We start from the raw sequence: 13,584 nt of genomic DNA on the forward strand, positions 1-13,584 counted from the left end.
GAAAGCATTTTATGGTTTATACATGTACATGAATTTACATACACGATAGAGGGAATCGTACTTAGGGGATGCAAATGTAAATAATTTAATTCTGGTTGTAACGCGCTTTCTGATTGGCTAAAAAATTATTTTATATCGTATAAAGAATGTTGCCTCCGTCAAAGAAAGACTACCGTCAAAAACGTATCAATACGCCTGACGTTACTTTTGAATTTTGTACAATTTTACGTCATTTTAAAGGTCAAATGGCCGTTTTTATCTACAATGAAGAGTAAAAAATTAAATTATAAGCAATAAATTCAATATTTATTAGTTTTATATGAAATAAAATGGTTGAAACAGTTTACACTTTTTTATAAACCGCTTCGCGGTTCATAAAGCGTAAACTGCCCCAAACCATCTTATATCGTATAAAACAAATAAATATTGAATTCATTCCATAATTATACATATAGACTTCAATATGTATCGCTGACTTTATAATATAGCAAATAAGATTCAAATCAAAATAAAAATTTCAGTACATTTGCCAAGAGTAGGACAATCTAAAAAATCTGTTTTATTCTGACAAACATCTAGATTTGGTCTCTTTCTGGGTTTGCATGACGCGTCACTGGTTTTTTTTTTTTAAATAACGGTGACATCATGTCTTTGTTTTGTCAAGGTCTGACGTTGCTTAATTTACGTTAAATCCATCTTTTCGTTCTCGATGAAAAACAAACAAATTAAGTTCCTTTCTAAGAATTCGATTGTTTGATTTGTTTTTATTGATCAATGATCGAACTGTCCTTTGCTGAATAAGGACGTCTTCCGTTAAATGAGGAAGAACTTCTTTACTGTACAACTGATTAGGTTTCACTTTTAACTGTTTAACTTGACTCGCAAAATTATTTTACGGGAGATCCTTGAGTAATAAAACAAAACCATTACTTGGGTGGAATTATATTTAAATGGTCAAAAATACAAGCGTAACAAACGACTTCTTGTTACACAAATTTATTATTAGTGAAAATAGAATATAAATTTTCCATCATTTCATTAAATCGCTGTTTAACAACTTCCGTTAATTTTATTTATCAATTCTTTAACTCCAGACAGTTGGAGCCATAAAAAACAATGACATGATACATGTATGAAGAAATAATGATAACAAAAAACCTCGATAATTAACAAGCAGAACTTTGCAATATATAATGTTTCTGAACAAAGAAAGACAACTCAGATACTACATAATGAATCAAGATTAGAAAATGCATTAAAAACTCTTCATGGTAATCTTAACAATCTGCCTCACAACAAAGTAATTAATAAAAACAATTTTAAATTAGTCAAGACTTGAAATTGCAAAGAACGATTAAACATTCAAGTGGCAGATTCTGGTTTTTCCTTCTCTTTTTCCTCCTCTTCATCCTCCATTTCTTCATTCTCATCACTGACATCTTCAGTAGAGCCCTTTTCTAAATCTTTACTTGATATTTTGCTCAACTTGATATTTTTAACATACTTAATTTCCCCATTCCAAGCTCGGAAAAATGCCAAGTTTTTAGCATTGAATACATGTGGAACCTCAAATGACCCCTCATCGATCTGTCTCTTCTCCCTTTCAATGGTCAATTTCACAGCATTCTCTCTTGAACTATGAGGATTTCCCTGTCTTTTCCCTACACTCCGAACAATATCTATCTGCTCAAGTTCAGAATCAAAACGCTGTAAGTACTCCTGTACTAGAGATCCAAAATCAGATTTTGTAAACACTTTCTTTTCAGGATCTATTCTCTCTTTAAACCAGAGTAACTTTTCTGCCAGGACTTCTAACTTTAGAGATGACGCTTGCTTAGACATCTGCACTCTCTCATTGCGATTCACTTGGCCTGCCAAATATGCAGCTTTTCTGCTGTTTGGATGAATCACTTTCTCAGTTCTCACTTTTCCTAATTTAGTCTTTGGTGCTTTTGGCATCTCTGAATTGTGAAAGAAACTACGTTAAAAACCAATTTATGTACATATCAGAGATATAACATGGTACATGTTTAATTTATTAAATCATATTTTGGGGATCGGTACTAACGAAATACCGTCGACCTTTAATTATGTTGTTTTCAGACATTTATTCCTTGGATTCTATTCTTTTCAAAAAGTATTATTGGAATTAAAAACATATACTATAGTTCATGATTCATTGGATATATAAATACATGAGTGAAGATTACCCACTTCATGTACATGTAGTAGTGATGTACATATACAAAATAGGGCCATCATGAATTCCACTCAAATATTTTCATGGTGCAAATATGTATACTGTATAAGTCAGATACAAGACTTCTTGAATAAATATGTACTTACTTTCTGATTATATAGCTGAAGTTTTTCTTGTCACTCTTGTGTCAATCTCCTATTTAGCTTCACTACTCTGTACCTTTAATTTCTCTTCATATAACTGCTGCAACTTTTTATCCTGACTGTCACTTTCCGTTTCACCTTTGCTGGTGAAATATCTGTATCCTGAAACCCCAAAATGTGACACTGGAACTCCGATTATGAGGGTCAAGATCACTGGATGTTTCCAATTGATACGCATGTCAATCTGAAATAGAAAATAATACTTGACATGTGCGAATTAAAATATATTATCATCAATTGTTTATAGTTATATTATAAAAATTTGATGCAAGGTAAACTAAAAGAAGATATTGTTTACCTTCTTCTACAACATATAAGAACATCAGCTCCTGAGTCACACCAAAACTCATTGTATATACTGGTACCCGGGTAACCATTATATGTACATGTACATGTAGAGTTTGTAATCACTTGAAAGGTCCCTCTTTTAAAATACATACAGTATGCACCACACAAGGTATTTAATGTACATTTGCTTGCCAAGGATCTTATCTGTTTATTCTCATCTCCCCTTCCCACCCGCTGTCAAATCATTTTCTCAACTTCTATTTTCCGGGTTTAAATTATGAGATCACTCGCTATATTAAAAGGTATTTTTCTTATAATTTACAGAGGTATATAGAACAGTTTTACAACTTAAGACAAATTAACAAAATGCATACGATAAAATAAGTAACTTTTTCACATAACACAATGAAAACTCTTTATTTTAATCTTTGTTGGATGGTATAGTAATCAATGTTCGTTTTAATGTTTAAAAACAGCTGTATAGAGCAAAATTTGTCACCAAAAGAGATGGTTAAAAAGGGAAGAAATACCACTTTGTAATTTTGTGACTCAGTATTCGTTTGTACATTGTAAGATTAAGATTATGTTGATTCAGTTACGTTTTCGACATTATTGTCTTAAATAGATTTCTAATTTTATCCGAAACATAAACATTTAATCCGCGCTGATCTAGATAAACAATGTGATACACAAAATTTAAACCCCGGATGTAGAAGTTGGGAAAATGATTTGACAACGGGTTAGTATTGATTTTTTTTGTGATATATGGATGCCATAATGTTTAAAATGTAGAAATAGTAGGTCTGTTACGAAAATTCAGGGAAACTGGAGTCGAGATCTATATGAGTCGAAGCGTAAACCGTCTTTGGTTCCGACATTTTCACATTTTACAGAATCAAAATATGAGGGCTTGCAAAGAGAAGTGGATGTAGGCTATGCCTGTCCACTTCTCAAAAGAGAATAACAGCGTTCACCTATTAAACTTAATTAAATTGAACGTGTTAACCAAATGGGTGGATTTAGGATTCATGTAGAGGTCGAATTGGAGTTTTTTTAATATTTCATATTTTTTTAATATAATTTGACCACATTATAAATCATAATATTATAAAATTTACCACTATCTGTTTACTTTATCGAGCAACAACGGTTTGTCCTTTAGTCATACATTGAGTTGAAGGTCAATTGAAGTTTTTGGCAAAAAAAGTCATAATTTCAAAACCCTGCAGCTTTCCTAAATCAATCATCAATAGGAAAAATAAAATTTCTATAAATTATTTAGTCTTAAATCTAGTCAAACTGACGAAATACACTGTACCTACCAAATTCACGTGTGATGATCATGCAGGAAACACTTTATGGACTGTAAAAGAACAAACCAAATGAGATGTAATGAATTCCGAAATAAAGAATCAATATTTCCGTATGATTTTCTTTTATAGAGCTTTATTAAATAATCTTGAATATATAAATAAACCTCAAATCTAGATGGGACTTAAACAATTTTTTTCTACGGGGGTTTATTCATTTTATTTTGTTTTTATTAATAACAGTCTTATGAGAGGAAATTAAAAAAAATCAAACTTACAAATTTACATGTCAGAATTACCGAAAATAGCCCCGGACACCCCACAAGCAAAAAATAATCCCTCGGATATATTTTGATTTTTTTTTTTTTTAGATCCGCGCATGATTGAAATAACAGTTACATTTATAACGGGCGCTTTCTACAGCCAAATTCAATGAACAGATAAAAAATTTCCTGATTTGTATTCCTATGAAAAAAATATATAGCATACATGTATATAATATATAAAATGTGATCCGTGGTTAATGTCCAAATTTTTCTAATAACTGTAACATTGCATCAGCAGAAGTATTTCATAATTTGTACTGACTAATGTCAGAATTTTGTATACCATCCTCTACCAATTATTTGGTAGATGATGTATGATTTTATCATGAGGAAAATATATAATGTCAGGTGCCTGTGATTGCGCTATTTGCTATTTTTATTCAGCCTTGTATCAAGAAATATATGCCATGGAATGATACGATATAAAAAGAAAGGATTTTATTTTTTCAATTTTACAGATAAACGATGTTCAGTTTATTTCTTTAATTTGACTGCACAGGGATTTATTTCTGTAACAACAGTTCACTATGCATGTATGTTACATTATCACGATATAGGATGAACTTTTATTACAGAAATTAGTGTTTGTTAGTGTATGAAAAAAAAGCACCCAGTAAAAGAGTGACCTGGAAGAAATGTTGCTAATGTGTAAACATGGACAGACGCATTTATGTTAGATGCGACAAGTTTTGGCATATTTGAAATACAGACTAATTCATAGTATACACTCTCGATCGAAGAAAGACATTTAAACAGTGCTTCCTGCCCATTGAAATTGAATACACAGATTTCACACAGCGAGCGATCTTGTGATCGATATTTAAATTCCAAGGGCTAGATAAAGTCGCTTACACCCGAGACAAATTCCCCCTTATCGAGGTAAGTCAATAAAACTCAATTGACTGGGATTTTTCGACATGAAATAAACAGATCTGACTTTTTTTTTTTACCATATTAAGGTTTATTGATAAAGAATTACATTGCCCTTGTCTACTCACAATAGTTTCTTGATTGAATATTTCTTTTATAATATGTTTTACCTGGATTCTCCATTTCAGTTCAAATGAAAATATTTTGTATCTTTCAAGATGGCGGACGCTTTTAATGTTTACAAATCATCCGTTGGCGACTCTAAACATGAGAGAGAGAGAGAGAGAGAGAGAGAGAGAGAGAGAGAGAGAGAGAGAGAGAGAGAGAGAGAGAGAGAGAATTTTACAATGTTTTCAAACAAGAAGAGATTGTTTGACTTCACCTGTCACCTGTCATCGTCTTATTCCTAACACTAAATTTCTTTCTTATTTCAGGGATCATCTGCGACCATGAATTCATTGTGGCTTGTCATTTGCTATCTGTTAGGGGCTGCGATAAAGGGTTCTCTAGGTTACACCGGCTGTACAGATACCTCCCTCAACTACCAGGGCTACACCTATACCATTGACCCGACCACCCAGCAGAAAGTCTGGTCACACTGCGGCTTCCCCAACCCCAGCTTTGACTACGCCCTCTGTGGCCTGACCTACACAAGTGGGGAACATTTCCTTTGTGATCCGGATGGACTCTTATCGTCACAGCTCGAAAGTAAGAAGATGTCACATATTAAACATGTGTTATTCGGTCAACTGATTTTTAACTGAAATGTTTGGAAGGTAAACGAATTGGTAAACCTATATGGTGTATGCCATTCAGTTACTCTATCTTTCAGCCACTTTCGGCGGAGGTTCATCGATCCTCTGTATATACAATTATTGAAACGTTTCTAAAAGTCATAGGGTACAAGTTAATGTATATATTTTTAAAGATAAAAACACCGCGATTCTATCGTTGATAAAATACAAACAATTGTTATAAATTCGTTGTAGTTGATGGGATTGATCTGGCCCTTCGGAATATCCAGGCGAACACCTCCACACTCTGTAGCAGCGCTGACGGAGACTCCGAAAGTTTTACCGTGTCCATTGCTCTCGTCAATCGAACACGCATCGCGGACCTAACGTCCGCCAGTCTGTAAGTTATAGTAAATTTTATGGAACAAAATTTCTAGATAACAGTACTGAAGTTAAACATGTTATAATTATGACAAATTCGCTACTAGAGTATTTTCCTGTTGTAAAACTGTCTGTTCAAAACTATCTGGGTGACAGTAATGTATGCTATATTTGGGTCGATTCATTCATTATCAAGTGGAAAATCATATCAATGACATAGCATGATTATCGTCACGAAAATTCTTTTTGTTACTAAACAATACTGTCTTGATAAATCTTAATGTTTGAAATCAACAACTAAATCTAATCATGTCTCTCCGGTTAGATACATGTACCACGTCCCTAGCTAATTAGCCAATAACGCAAAATTTTAATTATGAAAAAGTACAAATTTTTTTAAAAAGTGTGGATACACTACGAAAGATAACTCGACTATCTTTAAACTTATCACATACAAAATCGACTTGAGGCATTTTTTTGTATCATATTACAACGTTAATCAATGGTGAAAAGGAACATAGGTAAAAATTTAAAATTTTAAAATAAAATTTAAGGTCAATATTTTGATACGATTTTGTGATCAATTCATCAATGGCGGTGAATTTTTTGCGTTGAAATAAGTACAGGAAAGAATGTGACGCCACTGGATTTATTTATTTAGTTGCATCAACAATTGTGGAGAGCTTCAACCGGTTACAAACATTACCGCCAGTGCACTCTCAGACAGCCAGAAGACGGCCATCGCTGAAAATTTCGGCGACTACCTCAGAACTGGATGGGCCTTCGGTTCATGCGGAAATGACGTCGTCATTTTTTATGCCGAGGATTTGAACAAGGTATATTGCACTATAGTGGTATTGGTGTTGTACTTTTTGAATATGTTTTATTTAAGTCTAAGAGTTTGATTTATTTATGATTTCAAGGTCCATGTTGCAGTGGGATACAAAGCAAATAGTCTCGTAACATCTGACGTCATAGATTACATCAAAACGACATTTGTGTCCTATAAAAACAACGGGAGATTGGCGGAAGGCCTTCTTGTGATCGCTGAGAAGCTGCGCACAACTCTGCGCGGAGTGACGCCTGCGCACATCCTTCTGATCCTGAACATGATTGTGGTAGTTTTGACAGCCGCTTTTCTAATTTTTTTCCTCCATCTCCGATCCGTTGAATTCAACGTCTGGGGTCGTGAAGGATTTTGGAAGATTCCGGAATATTTCTTCTACCTGATTTCCGGAGTATGGATGATCAACGGTCTTTTGTTTGGCGTAATTTACATGTCTAACAAAGCGCCATATTGGGCCACCTTCTTCTCTGGGATTATTGGATTGGCGTGTATTATTATGTACATATTCGAAGAGAAAATATTTGACACTTATTCCAACAGTGGATCCTACACTCTCAACATCACATCGTAAAGGACACGAAATTGCAGGCAAAAACAGTGTTACGTTTTTTTTTATTTGATTCTAGTGCACACGTTACACTGTGCTCTGACAAACATGTATAATTGACATTATAAAAACTAACCAAGTAACATAAACTACGATAGATGGTGGATTCATGTCTCCTAACTATTATACTCCTGCAACTTAATATGGCCATTACTTATTAAAAAATTGATTTATTATTCCTTAATTAAAGTTCTTGGATAGTAAGCTTATGACGTTATTTGCAATTATTACTTTAATCCGTCCAATATTCGTCTTTTATGTACGGGTCATAAAACCATGCCTGTTTCTGTTTGACAATGTAGATGTTCACATGAAGCCTTAATTATTGTCATATTTTCCTTATTTTCTCTGTATTTTATCTACAGTAACTCATCATTACTTCGTGTTATTTTACTACATCTACATATTATTTTTTTGAAATCCCGTCCGATTTTTTACTTATCCGTATACAACGTAGATATGAAAACTTCTAAAATAACTTTTATGAGTCGTATTCATCAAACAGAATTATATTTTCCAACTATACTAGTACTGTGGACTGATTTCGTGGTTTGTTAAAAACGAAAAATACTTGTTCGCGGGGATGTATTTTGGAGGATGATTGCCCCGAAAAGAAATATGTCCCTCTTGTTTATAAATGTTTAATATACCAAGTTCTTTTGGGTTTGAATTCGCGGATAAGTGATATAGCCACGAAAAATCTACTAACAATGACTACCACGAACATTTCACAGTGTTAAATACATATTTTTTTCATTTGATTTACATAGGATGCTGGTCATCCGACTATTTGTTAGACTATTATTAATAAATTATTCAACATCTTTATATTTATAGAGTATTCATTGTATAGTCTGTATTAACCGATACCATTATTCATTGTTGATCTTGGAGAATTTGATTTGAGTTTGTTTTTTGGCGTCGTCGCGCCGAAAGCTTTGAGCAGATGGGACAACACGTGTTAGTGCGTTAATATGCTGATTTGTCTTTGGTAACTTATTAATAAACGCGAAGACATCAAAATTAAATCACTTAACGTTTAATATTAAAAAAGACCGTTGATGAATTTTGATGTTAGAAAATCTTTGTTTTAAAAGCTATTTTTGTGGAATAAACTTTATTGATACATTAAATGAGATGAATATCCTATAAAAGTAATACAATTTGTAGCTATTGAAATTGTAAGAATTCATATGTCACAAGTAGTTTGTGGCGTTTACATGTATATTAAACGTTTCACAAATTAACTATAGTCTGTCCCACGGTATTTTTGCCACACATTTTCTTAAATTATTCTATATTCATAAATACCTCTTGGTTCAAACGCCCCCCCCCCCCCCTCTAGCTTGTCAGGTTTCTATACACGGTTAAAATTAAAATTCTACGGGGGATTTGTGATGAATGTACCCGGGCAATAACGTTGAAAAATTGTGCTTGGTATTCCAAATAACTTCCGAGTGGAGGAAAGATGTAAACATTTCCCATTATAAATCTCCGTAAGAAATCGGTTTTCGTTCTTGTGAATTTTACCGAGTGAAAATGATAATGTTTTGATGAAGATTCCTTTTATCGATTTTAATTGCACTTCTTTAACAGGCAATGTGTATTTTTATTTAAAAAAAGATGCTGGAATATTATCTTGAGACAAACTATAGGGACTTCACCTGAACCTAACAGGAATAAACGGAAAATGTAAATATGTAATAAGCAACTCAAGAGAGAAGTGTTGACACAGGAGGCCTGCAGTGTCAAATTGTAATCGCATTTCTTCTATTTTCAATGTCAATCCAAAGTCACTATCATATCTTTCTATCAACGTCGGATGCCCATGTGTGTTCATGCTTTGTTCCTCTTTCTATCCCAGATTGAGGGGAACAAAGATTTATCAACTGTGTTTTCGACGATGTTCTTCTAGGGAAATTTCCATATAATTTTATTTTCGTTTTCATTTTTTATACATTTGAATTCTTTTAGCGAAATTAATACAGATGTTTACATTGAAGATATTGAAGAATGATATCGTTTGCGTATTTGTATTTGCATAATTTATCTGGTTTTGTTTTATAATTCTTTTTATTCTTGAATAATCAAAATTTTAAAATGACATGTTTATTACAGCTAACTGCTATTTTTCTCAATTTGGTGGAACTTATTTGATGCAAATTTGCATAAAAAATGAAAAAAAAATAATGTTTTAAAATAGAAGTAGCTACCCTATGATCGATCGGTTACAACTAAAATGACCTTGACTTGACCTTGTTACAAAATCAAGGTCATATGTGATCACTTAGTGTTACTGGTTTTTTTTAATGGTTTTCATGATTTTTTAATAATGCAATGATCATGAAAAGATTCTTTCCTTGCGTGTTTTCTGATTCTGCAGACAGTTGCATGCATCGACAGAATTTATATCAGTTGAACGGGAACGTGTATGTTTTTACCGAAGATCAATACGTAATTGAAAGTCTTGACACCCAAGTTCCTCGCCCCACAAATCTCCCCGGTGTATAGAAAACAATCAAAGCATATTGATAAATGTTTTCTGTCGCAAAAATGCGTTTACTGTCCTATCGAATTGATATGAATAAGATGTTAGAATTTTATCTTTCTATGTTTAATGGGAATTGAACAGTCATCTATAACCCTTTTCTGCGTTATCAAAAAAAAAAAAAGGAAGTGTGTAAAACATGGTGTTGTTAATTATAAGGGTAACTATTTTTGCCATTATGCGTTTCTTGCAAACTATGGTATTGATACAGTGTATGCTACTAACTTCTGTTGCCTATAAATGTAAGATCGAACAGCATGATAAATGTTCTCTACACGAAATAGAAAATCTCATAACATCACTGAAAGGAATTTTTGAGAAAAAAAACCCAGACAAAAAACAAATAAAAAAAAAACCAAACAAAAAAACAAACAATACAAAACAAAACAACAAAAAAAAACAACAAAAAAAAGAAAGAAAAAGATACTGAAATTGGAGAGTTTTTGACATTGGGTTTTGATTCAATAAAAAGTTGATTTTTAATATAAAAAGTAAATGTCTGCATTGTTTACAAAATGAACAATAAGATATATCTCATTACTTCAGAGCGCTTGACAATGAAGCCATATTTAGGATCAAGAATAATAATAGAAAGGGCTCAGATTCGGAAAAAAAATGGTTTCAATTTATCATTTTTCAAAGATATTCAGAAGCCATAAGATTTAGACCGGTTCGATAACAAATCTTTCCCGTATACAATAAAAACTAAGGAATGGGGGGGGGGGGGGTTATGTCGGAAGTAGTTTTGAACGATCCTTTTCAAATATTACTTATATTTCATTATGATCTTACATAGCCAGTTTTGAAAACATACATGTGCGTTTATTCTTATCATAAATAAATGATGCTAGACAATATAACCATTTCAGGCAATTATAAATGACGCTGTTTTAGATTTTTATAAACATTACATAATGCAATATTTTTACAAAATTATCTCTCCCCATGGCTCAAGTCAAATTTGTCTAGTACTGTTATACAAATATGCATTCTTGAAGTGTATGCTCTTAAACACTGTTTGACACCGAGCGATGCATTTTTTTCCTGTCTTATGTAATGTGCATTGCGCAATAAGGTTGGAGAACGTATTGGTCCATTAACGTAATATCTTACGACAAATATATCAACTGCCCTAAGTGGCCCATACAGCCAAAGACAAAACTAAATCTTTTTTCGGTCGATCCTAAATGGTATTCACAGATTCTAACCCCCTTCAAGTACAAAAATGTACGATGTCCCATATTTCTTCTGAGGAGAAGAGAAATGGATTGGTTCTACTTTTTCGTACATGGTCTAATGGTAGACACGAGAGAAAAAAAAAACCCTGCACGACAGAATGGACCTTCCACATGCAAATGTCTGCAATAATAAGGAATAGACATATATATAAAAAGAGGACAGAGATGTTATCTTTGCTCTTTATGGCCCTATTTATTTTTATTTCTTTCCCAAAAGGACTATACAACATTAAGGTATTCAATGTATAACGAAGGGATATTGAACAATTTTGAATTATTTTAAACCAGTTAAATATGTATTGCTAAATAACAATGAAAGTGAAATGAACCAAATTCACATGACTGACAACATGTAAGAAGCCGGTCATTTTGCACCTTAGAATTTTTTAAAGAGTCATCTCCCCTTATTGAAAAAAAGAAAATTTTAATTTCGTCAAAATATCTGCGGTAAATGATTCATTTTATTTCATATTTTAATAAAGAGAAAATTTATGCATGTATTAACCAAGAGAGTTTTACAAATTTCAAGTTACTGTTTACAATATTTTATTAAAGCATACATATCCCATAGACTTCAATGCAAAATTCAATGTGTAATTAGTTGGACCATAATCAATATTTTGAAAATTCCTTTGGTGGAGTATTTTTATTTGATAAGATCTTCAAAATGATATCATGATTAAGAATATTGGACCATTCATTTATGAGGTACAAAATGTGGTCGTTATACATCGAATACCTTAATAGTATAAGGCCATGAAATCTAAAAAATCGAAAGAAACGTCATTTTCTAAGACGTTCATTGCATTTGGCAGACCGTTTTAGTAGGGTTGTTTTCAGTAATGAATTATAAAACTGTTTCGGCTTATTATGCACAGACGGCTAAGAGCTTTAAGCAATATTTTGTCTCTGATATTATGTATACTAAGATACAAAATGTATAAACAGAAATGTATTTGACAAGACGCATTATAATAACTTCTTTTTTTTTGTCCTTAGACATTGAAGACAAAACTCACTTCTTTTCATTCCGGAATCGCTGTCTTTTTCAGCGCAACCGCTTTTCCATGACAAATAATATTATACTATAATAAATTATGGTGTGATTTTTTTCTTAGGTCCAATTATTTCACCAACAAAAAAAGCATCTAAACACCAGCAATGATAATGACGATTTACTTAAGTATTATTTACGTGTAGAAACAATCTTCGTATCACCATGGATAAATTAGGTTTCATTTTAAACCAGACAAAAGAATGACAATAAGACAGCTAAGGATTTACAAAATTTTAAATTCATTTTGTGCAATGAAATATGCCCATAGCTTTATTTGCACACTTTAAAAGTTGCGTTGTACATGCATGTTTGTTTGGAGAATATTTCCTCTTGCTCTGGGTGATAATTCACTTAGCAACATATGAGACTCGTAAATGAACACTTGTTTGTACTTTTTTCTTATTACATCTGTACTTTTAAACTCCTAACCATCTGTTAGGCACGTAGACAATTTCTTGTCCATTTCTTTAAAAGGGGGGGGGGGGGATAATAGTCTTAGAATTCATGTCCACCCCGATCGGTACTAAAAAAAATACGTTTTCAAATAAAACCAACCAATTTCTTGTCTTTCTGTCTTTCCGAAAGAAATCCTTACTGAACGAGTCAAATATTAATGAACAAGTTATTCATTGAAAAAGATACTCTTTGATTCGTCCAGAAGATGGCACTGAGACGGAAATTTATGTTTTGTTTTGTGATTTTATTAAAAAAACAATCACTACATTGATTGTTGAATCAACTTACATAGTTTTACTGTTTCATTGACCGAAACTTTCTTTTTCTGTACTATGATACATTTATTTCCTTCATCAGGATTATTTTTGATCCGTACTAAAGAATGAAAGGAAAAGGCTTAATTTAACAGCATTTGCCACAATGATAATTCATTGTTAAAATGTAACGACAATTATTAACAATCTAAAAATGAAAGTTGGTTGGGAAAATCATAAATATTGTGATGAAAATTGCATCAAA

General features: G+C 32.5%; 2 protein-coding genes across 4 annotated transcripts; one reads left to right on the forward strand and one right to left on the reverse strand.

Moving 5' to 3' along the window:
* Positions 1–980: 980 nt before the first annotated feature.
* LOC128189880 (translation machinery-associated protein 16-like) lies at positions 981–5,670 on the reverse strand. Of its 3 annotated transcripts, XM_052861665.1 has the most exons (4): positions 5,580–5,670; positions 4,014–4,054; positions 2,347–2,587; positions 981–1,961 (listed from the first exon to the last, which is right to left on the reverse strand). In XM_052861665.1, the coding sequence occupies exon 4, from the start codon at positions 1,957–1,959 to the stop codon at positions 1,363–1,365; it is 597 nt and encodes a 198-aa protein (XP_052717625.1). In that variant the 5' UTR covers positions 1,960–1,961; positions 2,347–2,587; positions 4,014–4,054; positions 5,580–5,670; the 3' UTR covers positions 981–1,362. The 3 variants fall into 3 exon arrangements, with proteins under 3 accessions (XP_052717625.1, XP_052717626.1, XP_052717627.1); XM_052861666.1 differs by lacking the exons at positions 4,014–4,054; positions 5,580–5,670 and adding an exon at positions 3,810–3,924; XM_052861667.1 differs by lacking the exons at positions 4,014–4,054; positions 5,580–5,670 and adding an exon at positions 2,702–2,877.
* Positions 5,057–8,594, forward strand: LOC128189879 (uncharacterized). Its single transcript, XM_052861664.1, has 5 exons — positions 5,057–5,206; positions 5,632–5,905; positions 6,187–6,331; positions 6,974–7,148; positions 7,236–8,594. The coding sequence occupies exons 2-5, from the start codon at positions 5,647–5,649 to the stop codon at positions 7,728–7,730; spliced, it is 1,074 nt and encodes a 357-aa protein (XP_052717624.1). The 5' UTR covers positions 5,057–5,206; positions 5,632–5,646; the 3' UTR covers positions 7,731–8,594.
* Positions 8,595–13,584: the final 4,990 nt, after the last annotated feature.

This window comes from Crassostrea angulata, chromosome 6 (genome assembly GCF_025612915.1).
Source record: "Crassostrea angulata isolate pt1a10 chromosome 6, ASM2561291v2, whole genome shotgun sequence".
Taxonomy (NCBI): domain Eukaryota; kingdom Metazoa; phylum Mollusca; class Bivalvia; order Ostreida; family Ostreidae; genus Magallana; species Magallana angulata.